Consider the following 19,311-nt stretch of genomic DNA (forward strand, 5'->3'; position numbering starts at 1 on the left):
TTGACCAGCAAAGTTAAAGTCAAGATAAAACCAAAAGTTATTAGTGTTTTACCTTTTTCAAAATTGACACTGTATGTGTGTTTGGAAAGTGCTATTTCTAGGGTAACCTATGCCCGATTTTAATCAGATCAATAGACTGTACGAAGTTTGTAGTAAACATTCTAGTGTATTGTTGTGTATTTATGGCTTGTTCATATTAGTACAGAAAGTGAAATTATTAGTTCAGTAGATTTTCTGGTTCTAAAATTTACCATATTATGCAGTGTTATTACGTGTTGTTTTGAATACACGTACTTCAGCTTGTACAGGGAAGAAACTTAATTAATACCTAATTAGGCTGGCGACCGTTTTATTAACAAATTGGTAGCATCTGCTGTGTTGTTTCTTGTCCGTCCTAACGTGTAGTTGCACTTCAGACTTGCTTGACGTATCATTGTTGTTACTGAGTGGGTAAAAGTCTGATTTTGCCTCCATTCTGGTACACGCGGTCAACATACATACCAAAATCCTTTCTTATAAGGTGAAGCCCGTCAACTTACCATAGTACAGGCTTTAATAAGTATCGTGCGCAGTAGCGTAGTGTTACAATAGGAAAGTCAAAACAACCTTCAATGAAATTAAAAGGAAGTGTGCTAATATTAAGAGTGTAACGGGAATTCCACAGTTAAATGCAAAATGAGAGAGCAGTATAGATCTCGATGAATTTAGTAACTCTCCATCACCTCGCGATTAGTTTCAGCTTGGTCACTGGGGCAGGCACTGTGCACAACTTCTATTCTAAGCATGATAAGCAATCACTGTAGGAGTGTCGCGATTTGGCTCAGTTAGGGAGCTGAACTCAGCGTCAAGTGGTCTTCTTTCCTAAACTTTACCAACCGTATGTCATTTCAGTTTTCTTTTTCTTCGTTTTATTGTTACTGTCTGTTCCATCTAGAATAAGCTGTTACTGAATTATTTAACAATGTCTGAAGTAAATCAAATTTTTGTTAATAAATTCGGGAATTTATTTTACCTGTGAATTTCATTCCATACTTAGTCATCCCTTTACCTAACTAACGAAAATTTATGATTACTTCCCGCCAACTGATCCATTGTTGGGCAGATAGTTAGCGTTTACTAATTTCATTGCGGACAGCTTAATTAGCGCGGTTTCTTGAGCAGATATGTAGATTGGCAACTATCTAGCACTTTAATCTCTCTCTTTATTAGACCTGGAGGGGGCCGGGAGGTGGTGGTTTGCATGTGTATATTTTATTCCGTAACTGTCCAAAATTTGGTTCATGTGGAGACATCAGTAAACGCTGAAATGTTACTTTCGTAAATAGTCTATTCTCCCAACACAATTACCACAATTGCAAGTTACAATGTGGTTTTCTCAGAGACTAGGGAGAGCTACTGCATCCGTCTTATGATCTGAAGACGGTCGTCGACGCCATAAACCGGTAGTTTACTATTCAAACTGTGCGTAATTATGCCGGAAGGTAAACCAATTTAGACACAGTGAAGCGTACTGAAGCGTACTTCCTGAACAGCAGTCTGGCCCAGTTACAGAAAAGCTTAATAACAAAATATTTGCAGCGCGGGATTAGCCGAGTGGTCAAAGGCGCTGCAGTCATGGACTGGGCGGCTGGTCCCGGCGAAGGTTCGAGTCCTCCCTCGGGCATGGGTGTGTGTGTTTGTCCTTAGGATGATTTAGGTTAAGTAGTGTGTAAGCTTAGGGACTGATGACCTTAGCGGTTAAGTCCCATAAGATTTCACAAACATTTGAACATTTTGAACAAAATATTTAAAACGTTATGGTACCCACAACTATTCACTAGAATCGTTCTGAAACAGACTATTAGCAATATATATATATATAACTTGATGCCATCCTTGCCATCCTCATAAAAAATAGTAAATATGGTACAACAGCCTTTTTGCCAATCAATCCTATGCCTGAAATACAGAAGTGCAAAAATATGGATGAATTCTTGAAAACAATCACTGGGCTGCTGCTTGTCGGCCCAAATTATTCCAAATCCATTGTATTGGATTCAAGGCCTCTCTAATCTGTTCATGTGGTGGATGCGTAACAAGAGAAAAATTCAGATTACAGAGGAACACAATGTGCACAGGTAGGAATTCAACCTACACCCTCAGTTACTTGCTGGATGCATTCCAATCTCTGTTTTCCTCTACAGTTTTTGCACTCTACAGTTCCCTCTAGCACCATGGAAGCCATTCCATGATGTGTTAACGGATGTCCTACCGTCCTGTCCCTACTCCTTGTTAGTGTTTTCCACATATTCCTTTCCTCTCCGATTCTGCGTAGAACCTCCCCATTCCTTACCTTATCAGTCCACCCAATTTTCAACATTCGTCTATAGCACCACATCTCAAATGCTTCGATTCTCTTCTGTTACGGTTTTCCCATAGTCCATGTTTCACTACCATACGATGCTGTGCTCCAAACGTAGATTCTCATAAATTTCTTCAAATTAAGGATTATGTTTGGTGCTAGTAGATTTCTCTTGCTCAGGAATGGACATTTTGCCAGTGCTAGTCTCCTTCTTGATGTCCTCCTTGTCCCGTCCGTCATTGATTATTTTGCTGTCTAGGTAGCAGAATTCCTTAACTTCGTCTAAATCGTGACCACCAATCCGCATGGTAAGTTTCTCGCTGCACTCATTTCTGCTAATTCTAATTATTTTAGTCTTTTTCTTTTTAGTCTCAGCCCATATTCTGTACTCATTAGACTGTTTATTCCATTCAGCAGATCATGTAATTCTTCTTCATTTTCATTCAGGAGAGCAATGTTATTAGTGAATAGTATCATCAATATCCTTTCACCTTGCATTTTAACTCCACTCCTGAACTTTTATTTCCATCACTGCTTCTTCGATGTACATATTGAACAGTAGGGGCGAAAGACTACATACCTGTCTTACACCCTTTTTAATCCGAGCAGTTCTTTCTTGGTCGTCCACTCTTATAATTCTCTCTTGACTATTGTACAAGTCGTATATCAACCGTCTCTTCCTATAGCTTACCTATTTTCCTGATAATTTCAAACATATTGTACCATTTTACATTGTCAAACGCTTTTTCCTTGTCGACAAATCCTATAAACATGTCTTGATTTTTCTTTAGTCTTGCCTCCATTATCAGCCGCAACGTTAGAATTGCTTCTCTGGTGCCTTTACCTTTCCTAAACCAAACTGACCGTCCCCTGACTGATCCTCATTTTTTTCCATTCTTCTATACATTATTCATGTCAGCAACTTGGATACATGAGATGCTGACTGTGCGATAATTCTCGCACTTGTCAGCTCTTGCATTCTTCGGAATTGTGTGGATGAAATTTATCCGAAATTCGGGTGGTATGTCGCCAGACTCATACATTCTACACACCAGAGTCAATAGTCGTTTTGTTGCCGCTTCCCCCACAGATTTTAGAAATTTTGATGGAACGTTATCTATCCCTTCTGCCTTATTTGATCTTAACTCCTCCAAAGCTGTTTGGATTCTGATTTCAATACTGGATTCTCTATCTCTACTTAATCGACTCTTGTTTCTTCTTCTTTTCCATCAGACAAATCTTACACCTCGTAGATTTAGGAATATCTGTCTGACCATGATGCAATCTAACACTATTGTTGTCGGTGGTGATTTGCTATCGATTCTGATACGAACAACCGTACAACTGAACTGTTCACAGAAACACACACTCTGCCCTACCTTCCTGATCATTACGAATACTGCTCCAGTCATAGCATTTTCTGCTGCTGTTGATATTACCCTATACTCACTGACCAGAAATCCTACTTCTTTCCATTTCACTTGACTGGCCCCTACTACATCTAGATTGAGCCTTTGGATTTCCCTTTCCAGATTTTCTAGCGTCCCTACCACGTTCAAGCTTCTGACATTTCACGCCCCAACTCGTAGAATGTTATCCTCGTTGATTATTCAATCTTTATATTTTTAGAATTACATGCCATATTTCTGTGGATACACGTTAAGTGTCTTTAATCCAATGGTTTCCTTTGCCTTCTGCATCCTCATGCCGTTGATCATTGCTGATTCTCCTTTCCCACCCCAAGGACAAAGAGAGTTCCCTGAACCTCTGCCCGCTCCTCCGCCCGCTTTGATAAAGCCGTTGGCAGAATGAGGGTGACTTCTTATTCAGAAAATCTTAAGCTGTGCGGATTTCGAACCGAGGACTGAGGACGTTTTGATTACTGATATCAAAGACGCTACCTTTTTTCTTTTTAGACCACAGGCGCAGTAAGTGAAGTATCTCATTCTGTACCTCTGGGATATTCTTCCAACCACGATGAAGATGAGAAGCTCTATGCGCCAACTGACCATACCTTCCCACACCAAGACACCAAAATGGAATCGCCAAAACGCTAGCCACTTTTCACAACTTATGTGGAATGTTAGTGACTACAATTTTCCTGGAGACCAGTGTTTGGTGAAAATGATTCTGCAGTCTGGAAAAGGATTCAAGTCTGAAGTGCAATTTTTTATTTTTTTGGGAGCTGCACCCTCACATTTCCTATTTCTCAGAATTGTTGCCAAAGCCCTCAAACAATAATTTTTAGTACATTTAACGTTAATGAAACTGTTCTACGTCTCTGATATGCCTGAAGACGCCTGAGCAATATATGCTACGATAATACATTGTAAACTTCATCAGTAGATCACATTTTACTAGCAACAGAAACAAAAGGCGGTTGAAACATTACGGATGGAGGGGTTTTGCGTTTAATTACACTACATGCCTGTTTGAACCAGGAAATATTCCTGTCGTTAATGGGTGATACAAACTTTAAAAGTTATTTACAGTGACTGTCTCTCATTCTTTTTTCAGAGCCTTCAGTTACGATAGTTATTAGTCAGTAGTGTATTGATCAGACATTGTCGGTAGGCTTTTTTTTTTTTTTTTTTTTAAGTCTTCAGTCTTCTGACGGGTTTCATGCGGCCTGCCACTAAGTCCTTCGTCGTGCCAGCCTAATCATCTCGGAGTACCACTATCACCACACGCCCTCAATTATTACGTGTTGTATGTATTCCAATATCTGTTTTTCCATACAGTTTTTACCCTGCATCGCCTCCTCAAGTATCATAGAGATTGTACCCTGCTGTTTTAACACGTCATGTCTTCCTGTCCCTTATTCTTGTCAGTGTTTCATATAAGTACCTTTTTTCTTCGATTCTGTGAAGAACCTCCTCATTACTTATCTTATATGTCCTTATCTAATATGTCGTTCTATAGCACGAGATCTGGAATCCTTGGATTCTCATTTTTTCCGCTTTTCACACGGCCCAAGTTTCTCTACCATACAATGTTGTGCTGAAAATGTACATTCTTAGAAATATCTTCCTCAAATTAAGGCTTTTCTTTATACTAACAGACTTCCTCTTACCTGTGGTAGTCTGAGCTTTATGTCCAACTTCGTCTGCCACACGCTATTTTGTTTCCGAGGCAGCAGAACTTCTTAGCGTCATTTTCATCATGGGTACCAATTTTGACGTTAAGTTACTCGCTATGCTCATGCCTGCTAATCCTCATTGAAATTCTAAAGTAATGTGTAAAATCACAATTAATAAAATCTTCCAGTCTATTACCGTGGTCGAATGGATTTCACCTTAAAACCCAACGTTTCCTCTCCATCTGCGGAGGACATTTTCAAGGGGGATCGTAGCTACTTTCGCTATCTGATTCACACCCTGGCTCGCTCTTAACTACAGCAAAATTCCTCTTCCGCGTGCTTCCGCGCAGTGGCGTGACGTCACATGTTTTGTCTACCCGAGCGCATTTGGCGTTGTCGACTACCATCGTTCGCTGTTGCTATCATCCCGTGATGGAAGACTGCTTCACATCTTCTTCAGCACAGGAATCCAGAAGTCATTCAATTTCACGATTCCTCCTTCCTATTAGATTCCTGGGGTGTTTTACAATCTCTATGGCGTCTCCATATAACCTTTCATGGTATCCGCTTGTGGCTGCCAGTGCTTGAGTCCTATCAAATGAATGTGTTGGTATCCTGGCTGCAAAGCACGTTCCGCAACAGCTAATCTGTCAATCTGCCCTCTTTTTCAATTGCCCTTGTGCTCTTCTAGTCGTTTTTGACCGTTCTTTTTGTAGTACCCACGTAGTACACAACCCCACATCTACAGGAAATCCTACAAGTTCCTGCTTTTTCCAGCGGTTGGCGAGTATCCTTGGCCAATTTTAGGTGATCTTGTATATTCCGGCTGAATTTGTACATTACCGCCATGTTTCCTTTTTTAATGATTATTCCTATGCTGTCAGCAACGGCAACGGCAGGAAAACTACCGATGGCACAGGCGCTTGAGCTTCCGTTATGATTTCTACGCGGTGGTCTTAACGCTCTTTTCACCTCAGCGAACGAATAACCAAGCTTGAGGAATGCACTGGTGAGATGTTTTAATTCTCCGTCAAACAGCTCTGGTTCGCAGATTTCCCTAGCTCTATCCGCCAACGTTGTGATGATGCATCGTTTTTGTTGTGAATGGTGGTTCGAACCCTGTGTAGGTAACGGTCTGTGTGCGTGGGTTTTCGGTAAACCGTGTGGCCCAAGCACACAAAACGTATGACGTCGCGCCACTGCGCGGAAGCACTCGGAAGAGGAATCTTGCTGTAGCCAGCAGAGAGCCAGGGCGTGAATCGAACATTCCAAGTAGCTACGATCCCCCTTCAAAATGTCCTTCGCAGTTGGGGACGAAACGTTGGCTTTTAAGGTGAAATCCATTCGCACACGGCATAATATCCCGGAACATTTTATTAATTGTGTCATTTCTGGCCGCGAAAATTTACGTTTTATAATATGTAAACTGCCATACGATTAATAACACTAATAATAATAATAAACTCCGTCTTTCTCCGGTGTACTCTCAACCCGTATTCAGTACTCACTAGACCGTTCATTCTACTCAAAAGATCCTGTAATTCTTCGTCGCTTTCACTGAGGTTAACAACGTCATCAGCAAATCTTATCATTGATATCCTTTCACCATGAATTTTAATCCACCTCTTGAATCTTTTTTATTTCCGTCGTTGCTTCTTCGATGTATAGATTAACAAATGGGGCGCCAAAGACTACATCCCAGGATCACACCCTTTTTAATACGAGCGCTTCGCATTTGATCTTCCAATCTTATGGTTCTTGTACATATTGTATACTACACGTTTTTTCCTATAACTTAGTCCTGTTTTTCTCCGAATTTCGATCACTTTGCACGATTTTACAATGTCGAACGCTTTTTCTAAGTCGACAAATCCTACGGATGTGTCTTTATTTTTCTTAATTCTGGCGTCCATCTTCATCTACATCTATACTCCGCAATCCACCATACGGTGCGTGGTGGAGGATACCTCGTACCACAACTACCATCATCTCTCCCAGTTCCACTCCCAAACAGAACGAGGGAAAAATGACTGCCTATACGCCTCTGTACGAGCCCTAATCACTCTTATCTTTGTGGTCTTTCCGCGAAATATAAGTTGGCGGCAGTAAAATTGTACTGCAGTCAGCCTCAAATGCTGGTTCTCTAAATTTCCTCAGTAGCGATTCACGAAAAGAACGCCTCCTTTCCTCTAGAGACTCCCACCCGAGTTCCTGAAGCGTTTCCGTAACACTCGCGTGATGATCAAACCTACCAGTAACAAATCTAGCAGCCTGCCTCTGAATTCCTTCTATGTCCTCCCTCAATCCGACCTGATAGGGATCCCAAACGCTCGAGCAGTACTCAAGAATAGATCGTATTAGTGTTTTATAAGCGGTCTCCTTTACAGATGAACCACATATTCCCAAAATTCTACCAATGAACCGAAGACGACTATCCGCCTTCCCCACAACTGCCATTACATGCTTGTCCCACTTCATATCGCTCTGCAATGTTACGCCCAAATATTTAATCGATGTGACTGTGTCAAGCGCTAAACTACTAATGGAGTATTCAAATATTGCAGGATTATTTTTCCTATTCATCGGCATTAATTTGCATTTATCTACATTTAGAGTTAGCTGCCATTCTTTACACCAACCACAAATCCTGTCCAAGTCATCTTGTATCCTCCTACAGTCACTCAACGACGACACCTTCCCGTACACGACAGCATCATCAGCAAACAGCCGCACATTGCTATCCACCCTATCCAAAAGATCATTTATGTAGATAGAAAACAACAGCGGACCTACCACACTTCCCTGGGGCACTCCAGATGATACCCTCACCTCCGACGAACACTCACCATCGAGGACAACGTACTGGGTTCTATTACCTAAGAAGTCTTCGAGCCATTCGCATACTTGCGAACCAATCCCATATGCTCGTACCTTAGTTAGAGTCTGCAGTGGGGCACCGAGTCAAACGCTTTCCGAAAGTCAAGGAATATGGCATCCGTCTGATACCCTTCGTCCATGGTTCGCAAGATATCATGTGAAAAAAGGGCGAGTTGCGCTTCGCAGGGGCGATGCTTTCTAAAGCCGTGCTGATGCATGGACAGCAACTTCTCTGTCACAAGGAAATTCATTATATTCGAACTGAGAATATGCTCGAGAATCCTGGAACAAACCGATGTTAAGGATATTGGTCTGTAATTTTGAGGATCCGTCCTTCTACCCTTCTTATATACAGGTGTCACCTGCGCTTTTTCCCAGTCGCTCGGGACTTTACGTTGGGCAAGAGATTCGCGATAAATGCAAGCTAAGTAAGGAGCCAATGCAGTAGAGTACTGTCTGTAAAACCGAATTGGAATCCCATCAGGACCTGGCGATTTATTTATTTTCAACCCATTCAGCTGCTTCACAACCCCAGGGATGTCTATCATTATGTCCTCCATACGAGAATCTGTACGAGACTCAAACGGCGGTATGTTTGTACGATTCTCCTGCGTGAAAGATTTCTCAAATGCTAAATTTAAAATTTCAACTTTCGTTTTGCTGTCTTCCGTTGCCAAGCCAGACTGATCAGTGAGTGACTGGATGGAAGCCTTCGACCCGCTTACCAATTTTACGTAAGACCAGAATTTCCTTGGGTTTTCAGCAAGATAATTTGCTAAGGTATGACGGTGGTAGTGGTTGATTGCTTCGCGCATCGCTCTTTTTACAGCAGCACGAATCTCTACTAACTTTTGCCTGTCCTCATTCTCTCGATCTTTCTTGTACCGCGAGTGCAACTGCCTTTGCTTCCTGAGAATTCTCCGAATTACGCTGTTAAACCACGGTGGGTCTTTTCCGTCTGTAACCCACTTTTTCGCCACATACTTTTCCAATGCGTGATTTACAATGTGTTTAAAATTTGCCCATAATTCTCCCACGTCCATCGTACCAGAAGTAAATGAAGTCGATTCATTTACTAAGTGGGATGCTAACAACTGTTTATCTGCTCTTTCTAGTAAGAATACTCTCCTAGCCTTCTTGACCAACTTTTTAACTTTCGTAACCATAGTCGCAATGACAACATCCTGATCACTAATCCCTGCCTCAACACTGACACCGTCGATGAGGTCTGGTCTGTTCGTGGCTAGCAGATCTAAAATATTTCCATTACGCGTTGGCTGTCAATTTAGCTGCTCAAGACAGTTTTCGGATAACGTGTTCAAAAGTAATTCACACGACGACTTGTCTGTACCATCTGTAATGAATCTATAGACATCCCAGTCTATACTAAGTAGGTTGAAGTCGCCTCCGACTAATATAGCGTGATCCGGGTACTTCTGCGATACAGAATGTAGACTCCCTTTGAATGAATCTATAACTGTCACGGTGGAACCTGTTCGCCGGTAATAACACCGCACAATTAACTTTATTTCCCCAAGCTCTGTGAAACGTGTCCAGGTAACTTCACAATCACACTCTACTTCGACCTCAGTAGACACAATATTTTTGTCAAAAACAATGAAGTCACCACCTCCTACGGTGTCTAATTTGTCTTTCCGATACACGTTCCAACCCTCACTAAATATTTCAGAACTTCCTATCTCAGGGTTCAGCCAGGTCTCAGTCCCGAGAATAATTTGCGCCCCACACGCTTCCTGGAGGGCAGTAAATTCAGGGACTTTATTCCGAACACTCTGAAAATTTACTCCTAATATCTTGATAGCTGAAGTGTCTTTACACTGATTTCCCTGCCTGATTTCCCTGGCTGCACGTCGACTGGTGAGTGTTCATCAGGACACCTCGCACTACCGCATAGTCTAAAAAACCCCCATGTGCACGCCCCAAGTACTCTGCTATCGAGTAGCCGCTTCCTTTGTGTAGTGCATCCCTGACCTATCTAGGGGCATCCTACAATTCCCTACCCAATAGCGCAAGTCTAGAAATCTGCAGCCAAGACCGTCACAGAGTCGACGAAGCCTCTGGTTGAGACAAATTATCAAGCACACTATCAGAACTGCCTGTTTGGAGCATTTATCTTTCCTGGAGTCAAGCTTCGTCAGCTAAAGAACCGCAATGCTCTTTTCTTCAGTATATTGTTCTTGTCGACAACTTAGATGCATGAGCCGTTTAGCTGATTGTGCGATATTCACACACTTATCTGCCCTTGCTGTCTTCGGAATTGTGTGGACGGTTTTTTCCGAAAGTCTATCATGTTTCCAGGGTCATAGATTCTATAGAGAAACTTGAAATTTTATTTGGTTGCATCTTCCCCCAATTATTTTTAAAATTCCTATGGAATGTCATCCATCCCTGTTGCCATATTTGATCGCAAGTCTTCCAAAGCTCTGCTAAACTCACTCGAATACTGGTTCTCACGTGTATTCCACATTGTCTCCCATTTCTTCTTCGATCATGCCACCAGACAATATTGATACTCCTCGTAGGGAACTTTATTGTACTCCTTCATTCTATACGCTCTCTCCTCTACGTTTAGCAGCGGAATTCCCATTGCAGCCTTAACCTGCTGCATTTGCTTTTAATTTCACCGAAGCTTGTTTTGACTTTCATGTATGGAGTATCAGTCCTTGCGACGACGATCTCTTTTTCGATTTCTTCACATTTTTTTTTCCTGCAGCCATTTCACCTCGGCTTCCCTGCAGTTTCTATTTATTTAGTTTCTAATTCACTTCTATGTTTTATATGAATTCGTGGTGTCTGTTCTTTCAGGCATGTCCGCGCGGAATCGGCAGTGTGATATATTATATTTAAATTGAAAGTGGAGGGGGAAAGAAAGGAAAGGAAAGGGAAAGGATTACTGGTGTCAACCGTACTTCTTCTTCACTTTCACTCAGGATAGCAATGTTATCAGTGAATCGTATCACTGATATTCTTTCACCTTGTATTTTAATTCCATTCCTGAACCTTTTTTTATTTCTATCATTGCTTCTTCGATGTACAGATTGAGCAGTAGGGGCAAAAGACTACATCTCTGTCTTACACCCTCTTTAATCCGAGTACTTCCTTCTTGGTCGTCCACTCTTATTCCCTCTCGGGTCTTGTACAAATTATATTTACCCGTCTCTCCTTATAGCTTATCCCTATTTTTCTCAGAATTTCGGACATCTTACACCATTTTAAACGGTTCAACGCTTTTCCCAGGTCGGCAAATCCCATGAGCGTGTCTTGATTCTTCTGTAGTCTTGCTTCCATTATCAACTGCAACGTTGGCTTCTCTAAAGCCAAAGTGATCGTCATCTAAAACGACCTCAATTTTCTTTTCCATTCTTCTGCATATTATTCTTCTCAGCAATTTGGATGCATGAGCTGATTGTGAGATAATTCTCACACTTTTCAGCCATTGCAGTCTTCGGAATTTTGTGGATGATGTGACTCTCTCTGCCCTACCTTCCTACTCACATCATACCAACTGCTGTTGATATTACCCTATACTCATCTGACCAGAAATCCTTGTCTTCTTTCCACTTCACTTCACTGACCCCTACTATATCTAGAGCTTTTGCATTTCCCTTTTCCAATTTTCTAGCTACCCTACCACGTTCAAGCTTCTGACATTCCACGCCCCGACTCGTTGATTATTCAATATTTTTCTCATAGTAACCTCCCTCTTGGCAATTCATTCCTGGAAATCCGAATGTGGCACTATTCCGGAATCTTTTGTCAATGGAGCGATCACTTTACTTTTTAAATTACACGCCACATTTCCTGTGGATACGCATCATGTATCTTCAATGCATTTGTTTCCATTGAACTCTGGAGCCTCATGCCGTTAATCATTGCTGATTCTTCCGCCTATAGTGGCAGGTTCCCACCCCATGGACAAGAGGGTGCCCTGAGCCTCTGTCTGTCCCTCAGCCCTGTCCGTTGCCAGAATGAGGGTGACGTCTTATGTCGGAAGTCTCCGACCGCCAATGCTGACTACTAATCGAAATTTAAGCGGTGGCGGGTTTCGAACCCGGGACCCCGAGTTTTAGATTACTAATCAAAGACGCCACGCCCTAAACCATTCAAATCAATACCAACGGCAACAGTCTACTTTATGTTTTGCTAGTTTTTTTGTAAATATTATGAAACTGACTTTACTTATGCATTTAACGGTTAGCCGGCCGGAGTGGCCGAAGGTTCCAGGCGCTACAGTCTGGAACCGCGCGACCGCTACGGTCGCAGGTTCGAATCCTGCCTCGGGCATGGATGTGTGTGATGTCCTTAGGTTAGTTAGGTTTAAGTAAAATGGTTCAAATGGCTCTGAGCACTATGGGACTTAACATCTGTGGTCATCAGTCCCCTAGAACTTAGAACTACTTAAACCTAACTAACCTAAGGACATCACACACATCCATGCCCGAGGCAGGATTCGAACCTGCGACCGTAGCGGTCACGCGGTTCCAAACTGAAGCGCCCAGAACCGCACGGCCACACCGGCCGGCTAGGTTTAATTAGTTCTAAGTTCTGTGGGACTGATGACCTCAGAAGTTAAGTCCCATAGTGCTCAGAGCCATTTGAACCATTTTAAAGGTTAAGAAAATAACTCGATGACAAGGAGTCAATTTGGCATTTTTTTGTCTTCAAATGTTAACCGTTAAATGTGGCAGTCGGCCAGTACAGCAACATCAATAATCTTAACTGCATATTATTTTATCTTATTTTATTCCTTTGCAACTTTTAAATTTTATTAGCGACCTTAATTGCTTTCCTATGTAGGTAACGTATTACGTAGTTGATATAGCGCGCGCCACAGAGCCAACCGATGTGTTCCCTGCAAAACCCTTCAGTACAAAGTAGTCTTTAATGGACTGTGACAAGAGCCCTAACAAAAGGCGTAGACGTACCAGGGCATGTATAACAACTCCGAAATACTGGGTATGTAATTTAATGCACGAGCGATATAGGTTATGTCATGAGTTGTAATTTTTGAATACCATGTTCTGACTGTGTAGTTCTTATATACTGAAGAGCCAGAGAAACTGGTACACCTGCCTAATACCGTCTAAGGTCCGCGCGAGCACGCAGAAGTGTAGCAACAGGACGTGGCATGAACTCGACGAATGTCTGAAGCAGTGCTGGGGCTAACAGACACCATGAATTCTGCAGGACTGTCCATAAATCCGTAGGAGTACGAGAGCTGGAGATATCTTCTGAATACCACGTTGCAAGGCATCCCAGATAAGCTCAATAATGTTCATGTCTGGGGAGTTTGGTGGCCAGCGGAAGCGTTTAAACTCACAAGAGTGTTCTTGAAGCAGCTCTGCAGCCATACTGGACGTGTGGGGTGTCACATTGTCCTCCTGGAATTGCCCAAGTCCGTCGGAATGCACAATGGACACGAATGGATGCAGGTGATCAGACTGGATGCTTACGTACGTGTCACCTGTCAGGGCCATATCTAGACGTATCAGGACTCCCACATCACTCGACTTGCACACGCCCCACACCATTACAGAGCCCCCACCAGCTTGAACAGTTCCCTGCTAACATACAGGGTCCATGGATTCGTGAGGTTGTCTCCATACCCGTAAACCTCCATCCGCTCGATACAATTTGAAACGAGACTCGTCCTACCAGGCAACAAGTTTCGAGTCATCAACAATCCACTGAAGGTGTTGACGCGCCCAGGAAAGGCGTAAGGCTTTGTGTCGTGCAGTCATCAAGGGTATATGACTGGGCCATTTCAATGATGATTCGTTGAATGGTTCGTACGCTGACGCTTGTTGGCGGCCGAGCAGTAAAATCTACAGCAATCTGAGGAAGGGTTGCACTTCTTCAGTCGTCGTTGGTCCCTTTCTTACAGGATCTTTTTCCGGCTGCAGCGATGTCGGTGATATCATGTTCTACCGGATTCCTGATATACACGGTACAGTCGTGAAATGGTCGTACGGGTAAATCCCCACTTTACCGCTACGTCGGAGATGCTGTGTCCCTTCGCTGGTTCGTCGGCTATAACACCACGTTCAAACTGACTTAAATCTTGATAACCTGCCATTGTAGCATCAGCAACCGATTTAACAACTGCGTTAGACACTTGTTATCTTATACAGGCGTTGCCGACCATAGCGCCATATTCTACCTGTTTACATATCCCTGAATTTGAATACGCCTGCCTATACCAGTTTCCCTGGCGCTTCGGTGTATTTTCAGCGCAGGTAATGTGTGGTTGCTATTCGAAGTCTGGATCTGCTCTAATAAAGCTAGAGCGGAAAACATGACTGACTGTTGCTGTTTACCATTTGAAATCAAAATAAATGTAAGTAATAGGAGTAAAATGACATTCTGCAAGTCTCACAGTTTTCCAGCATGTTGTTAGCTTCGACTTGTACCTGTTAAGAGATCGAATGTCAACTAAAAGAGAGGGAGAAAAGTCGATCCCTTTGAATGTACAGGTAAAAATTATGTTGATCCAATTGACAGATTGCTAGTTCTGTTTTCCCGTGGAAATTCATCGTTACAGGATATTACTGATATCCGTACGCACGCAGCCAATGGAAAGATGAGAAACACATTAACACACTACGCGTCATATGGTACATACCCCTGGATACTTACAGATGACGACCGTCTTGACAGGGCGCTGCAGCTTCGAGATTGGCGCTACTGCTGGAATGGCCAGCCACTGCACTCGCGACACCAGTTTCAGGTCAAATATTTCTGGAACAAACGCGACCAGTGCATCAGGCAGGCAGCGAAGCGAGCGTGTAGTGCGGAGCTGCGATATAATCCTGCTGAATTTTGGCCTTTCACGGTTCCGTGCCTCAGCCTGCTCAGGAAAGGGAAGACGTATGAACTTCAAATTTATGTCACATAGTCAGTTCTATGGTCCTTTGGAGATGTAAAAATTTTAAGCTTCTAAGTCACTACAATCAAAAGAGACGGCCATTTCTGTCACATATTTTTATACCCGAAAACTCACTCATCAAAACCCTTAGGGGGCTTCCCGTTCACTTAAAATGGTGAAATTTGGCGAGAAGCAAGGTTTCACAGTAAAAAAAAAAGGAAAAAAATCTAAAAACTGTTAATTTACAATTATATAACGCGAAGGAATATGTTTTGTTTTTTCTATCCATCTGTGTGTTTGTCCATCTGTTAAGGCCATTTTCTCTGGTTCAGCGTATCAAGTTCAAATTTATGTCACATACCAAGATCCATGGTCCCTTGGCGGTGTAAAACTTGTAAGTTTCTAAGTCGATGCCGTCATAATATTCGGTCATTTTTATGTCGCATATTTTGATACTCAATAGGCTCACTCACAAAAACTTATGATGCACTTTCCATCGACCTAGAATCTTGAAATTCGGCAAGAAGCAACGTTTCACAGTAAAAATGAAGTAAAAACTCGGAAACTTGTTAAATTGTAATTATATCAGTTGAAAACACCTTTTGGCATTTGAACATACATTGAACTCATCAACCGCCGAATGCATAATAGACGTACATTGTTGCACGCAATAACATCAAATGTAAGTTATAGTCATGTTTTAGTAAGTAAGTAAAAAACGTTTTATTAAATCTCCTCTCTCTGCATATATAACCTGAAGTCCCTTGCTATTTGTATGTCCGAGCTAGTCTGGGGATCTACTGTACAGATTTTGACACGGTCTTGGAATTCCCGGGACCAGTACCTCACCGGTATCGATAACGGAAAAAAATCGTTGAGATTCTCGATGCCCAGGATCGATTAACTATATATGTACATAAGTAAGTTCGTACGGAACCCTTAGCGTGCGAGTCCTACTCACGCGTGGCCAATTTTTTATCAATCGAAGATCGATTCCAAGCACTTTATCTACACCCAGCGCCGGTTAGAGAACATTTTTTTACGCGAACGACTATCAATAGGCGCCTCCCCCCCCCCCCCCCCTCCAAGCCTTTGCGTCGTACCTTTCTCTCGTGTCAGTTTTCGCTTGTAATTGTGATACGCGCTGTGTACAGAATGATTCAGAATTTCTGTTACATAGTTATAGGTGTTTTAAAGAGCACTCATGACAGTAATATTTGGCAATAAACTCACATTTGGCAATCTACTGTTTGGAAGATAAACGACTTTTAACGATGGAAGTCAATATACATTGACAGAGGTCGGTGTCCCGTGTAATGTGATATCTTGTGTGACGTCATGTATCGTGTCATCGGAGAACAACCCAATGAATTGGCACTGAGTGGAGGAGAAAGACGCTACATTACGGAATGACAAGATACGCGCTTCAGAGTGCACCGACATGTTACTCATCTACGCCCAAAGTCGACTAAATGGTCTATTAGCAGGACGCCTGTAACACGAAGGTCCATTACTTGCCATTTCTGCAAGATTGGAACAACGACTTAGGGAAACCGGTACCTTCAAAGCTAATAGGGACGATTGTCAACGTGGCCAGACGCGCCGCTCTGTTAACGTGGAAGTCCACCAACTGGTGGACCAGAACTCGCCGACGAATACCCGCAACACTGCACGTTCTGTGAATGTACTCGTATCCCAGTACAGCGTCTGGTGAGTTCTTGACGAACAACAACTTCACCCATACCACCTCCAGAGGTAGTATTGGGTCTAGTTGATTTTGTGTCATGTGGCGATTACTGCGCACGGTTCCTACACAGCCGGCCGGTGTGGCCGAGCGGTTCTTCGCACTTCAGTTTGGAACCACGCGACTGCTCCAGTCGCAGGTTCGAATCCTCGGGCGTGGATGTGTGTGATGTCCTTAGGTTAGTTAGGTTTAAGTAGTTCTGAGTTCTAGGGGACTGATCACCTCAGATGTTAAGTCCCATAGTGCTCAGAGCCATTTGAACCATTTGATTTGGTTCCTACACAGTTGTGTTGGCATTCCAGACTTCCCTCGGATCATTGTTTCTGCAATTTATTAGTTTCACGAATACAGATGTGCCAAACAGGATGATTCTTTTTGATACACCCCATATAATCAGAAATTAACACTTACTGGATTCCTTACTTTACTTGTAGCATTAAACCTTAATTCTTGCCAAATTTCATGATTGTTGGTCAACGGTAAGTGCCCCATAGGTTTTGATGAGTGGATTTGTGGGTATCAAAATATGTGACAAAAGTAGTCATATCTTTTTATTGCATTGCTTTAGAAGCTTGCATTTATTACACCAAGGAACTACAGACCTTAGTATGCGACATAAATTTCAGCTCGATATGTACACCTATTCCTGAGAAAAAAAGGGTCTTAACAGATGGCGAGATAGACGGGCTGTTGAATAAAAAATGGTAATTTTTTTTCTTATGATATAATTGCAAATTAACAATTTTCGGATTTTTTTCCCTTACTTGAACGGTGAAACGTTGCTTCTTGCCAAATTTCATGATGTTGGGTGAACGGGAAGAACCCTATAGGTACTGATCAGTTTAAAAAAACAAGAAAGAAACGATTTTTGGAGAACATGGTTGTGGAGAGAAGCAGCGATTAGTATGATTAATCAATAATTCAAGAACAGTCTAAATTGTTATAATACTGCCAACCGGTTTCAACCCGACGTAGGGTTCATCTTTGACCAATGGTGCAAACGCCCAGAAGATGACCCCTACGTCGGGTTGAAACCGGTTGGCGGTATTATAACAATAATAAATGCCATTAAGACTGTTCTTGAATTATTTATTAACAAAGAAACGTCCGAACAGGCTTTGAAAGCCCAACGGTACTAACCGGCCGCCGTGTCAACCTCGGCCCTCAGCCCTTAGGCATCACCGGATGCGAATAGACCCATCTCCCGACCGTTGTCAACTTTCGTGACCGGTGCCGCTACTTCTCAAAAAGTTGCTCCTCAGTTGGCCTCACAAGGGAGGAGCGCACTCCACTTGCCCACAGAAGTCGGCAGATCCAGGACGGTGAACCATCCAAGTGCTAGCCAAAGCCGACAGCGATTAATTTCGGAGATCTGAAGGGAACCGGTGTAACCACTGTGGCAATGAGTCAGCTAGCGAGTAACAAAATATATGACATAAATGGCCATATTTTTTTGATTGCATCGACCTATAAGGCTTGTGTCTCCTACACTTTTCGGATTTTTTACTTTAGTTGTGCTGTGAAACCTTGCTTCTTGCCAAATTTCATTATTCTGGGTCGATGTGAAATGCGCTATAGCTTTTGATCAGTGAGTTTACGAGTCTCAAAATATGTGACTTAAATGCCCGTACTTTTTCATTGCATTAACTTAGAAGGGAAGGTCCCTATCGCAATCCTGCACCTCCCCCCCCCCCCCCCCCTCAGATTTAGTGGTAAAATGAGCCAATGGATAGCCCGTTAAAAAACAAACACAGATCAAGCATGAAAACAGAAAGGTGTACTGAACTGTGGAGAAACAAGCAAAATACAAGCAGTGAACGGTACAAGGTCAATGTGTACAACATCGGGCGAGTTGCAAGAATCACGGCGTTGTAGTTGTGTCGTCACAGTGTTGGTATACAAAGCGGGAGATCCGTTTTCGTATGTCCCTTGTGTCTCACTTTCCTTTTTTTTTTTCTCTCACAAAATTATGAACATTCTGTCCGGTCGTTGACTTGTCTGTTGCATTTCTGTGATCTTGGCAGTTGCTTATAGAATATAACTCATCTGATAAGAAAGTCCTACCGTCGCAATAAATGTGATGACTAGTGAGAGCAGGCGAGATGACACATAGACCTCTCACAAGAATGAAAACAACAAATAACAGGGAGTGAACTACGTTACAGCAAAGGGATTCAAGAGCCAAAACTTCCAAAGTGGAATGCAAGAATCAGAACATGTGGTACTTGTGTAGGACAAATAGAACGTATGTATGTCTGGAGGTCCCTTCCTTACACCTTTACACCTCGCTGTTGCAAATTGACGTTACACTGAGACACAAACTTGATTGAAAATTGAGGTTCGAACAAGACCTCCCTCTTCAGAACCCAATAGCATAACCAGGA

The 19,311-nt window shown here is 42.5% G+C and overlaps 1 protein-coding gene across 1 annotated transcript in view; it reads right to left on the reverse strand.

The window, feature by feature from the left end:
* The window catches only part of LOC124795986 (peptidoglycan-recognition protein SD-like), a 28,463-nt gene that overhangs the window by 7,060 nt on the left and 2,092 nt on the right, over positions 1-19,311 (reverse strand). Inside the window, exon 2 of the mRNA XM_047260066.1 lies at positions 14,955-15,056. Within this exon, the coding sequence (XP_047116022.1) occupies positions 14,955-15,056 (102 nt within the window). The remainder of the gene's footprint in view (positions 1-14,954; positions 15,057-19,311) is intronic.

Source organism: Schistocerca piceifrons, chromosome 4, assembly GCF_021461385.2.
Source record: "Schistocerca piceifrons isolate TAMUIC-IGC-003096 chromosome 4, iqSchPice1.1, whole genome shotgun sequence".
Lineage (NCBI taxonomy): Eukaryota > Metazoa > Arthropoda > Insecta > Orthoptera > Acrididae > Schistocerca > Schistocerca piceifrons.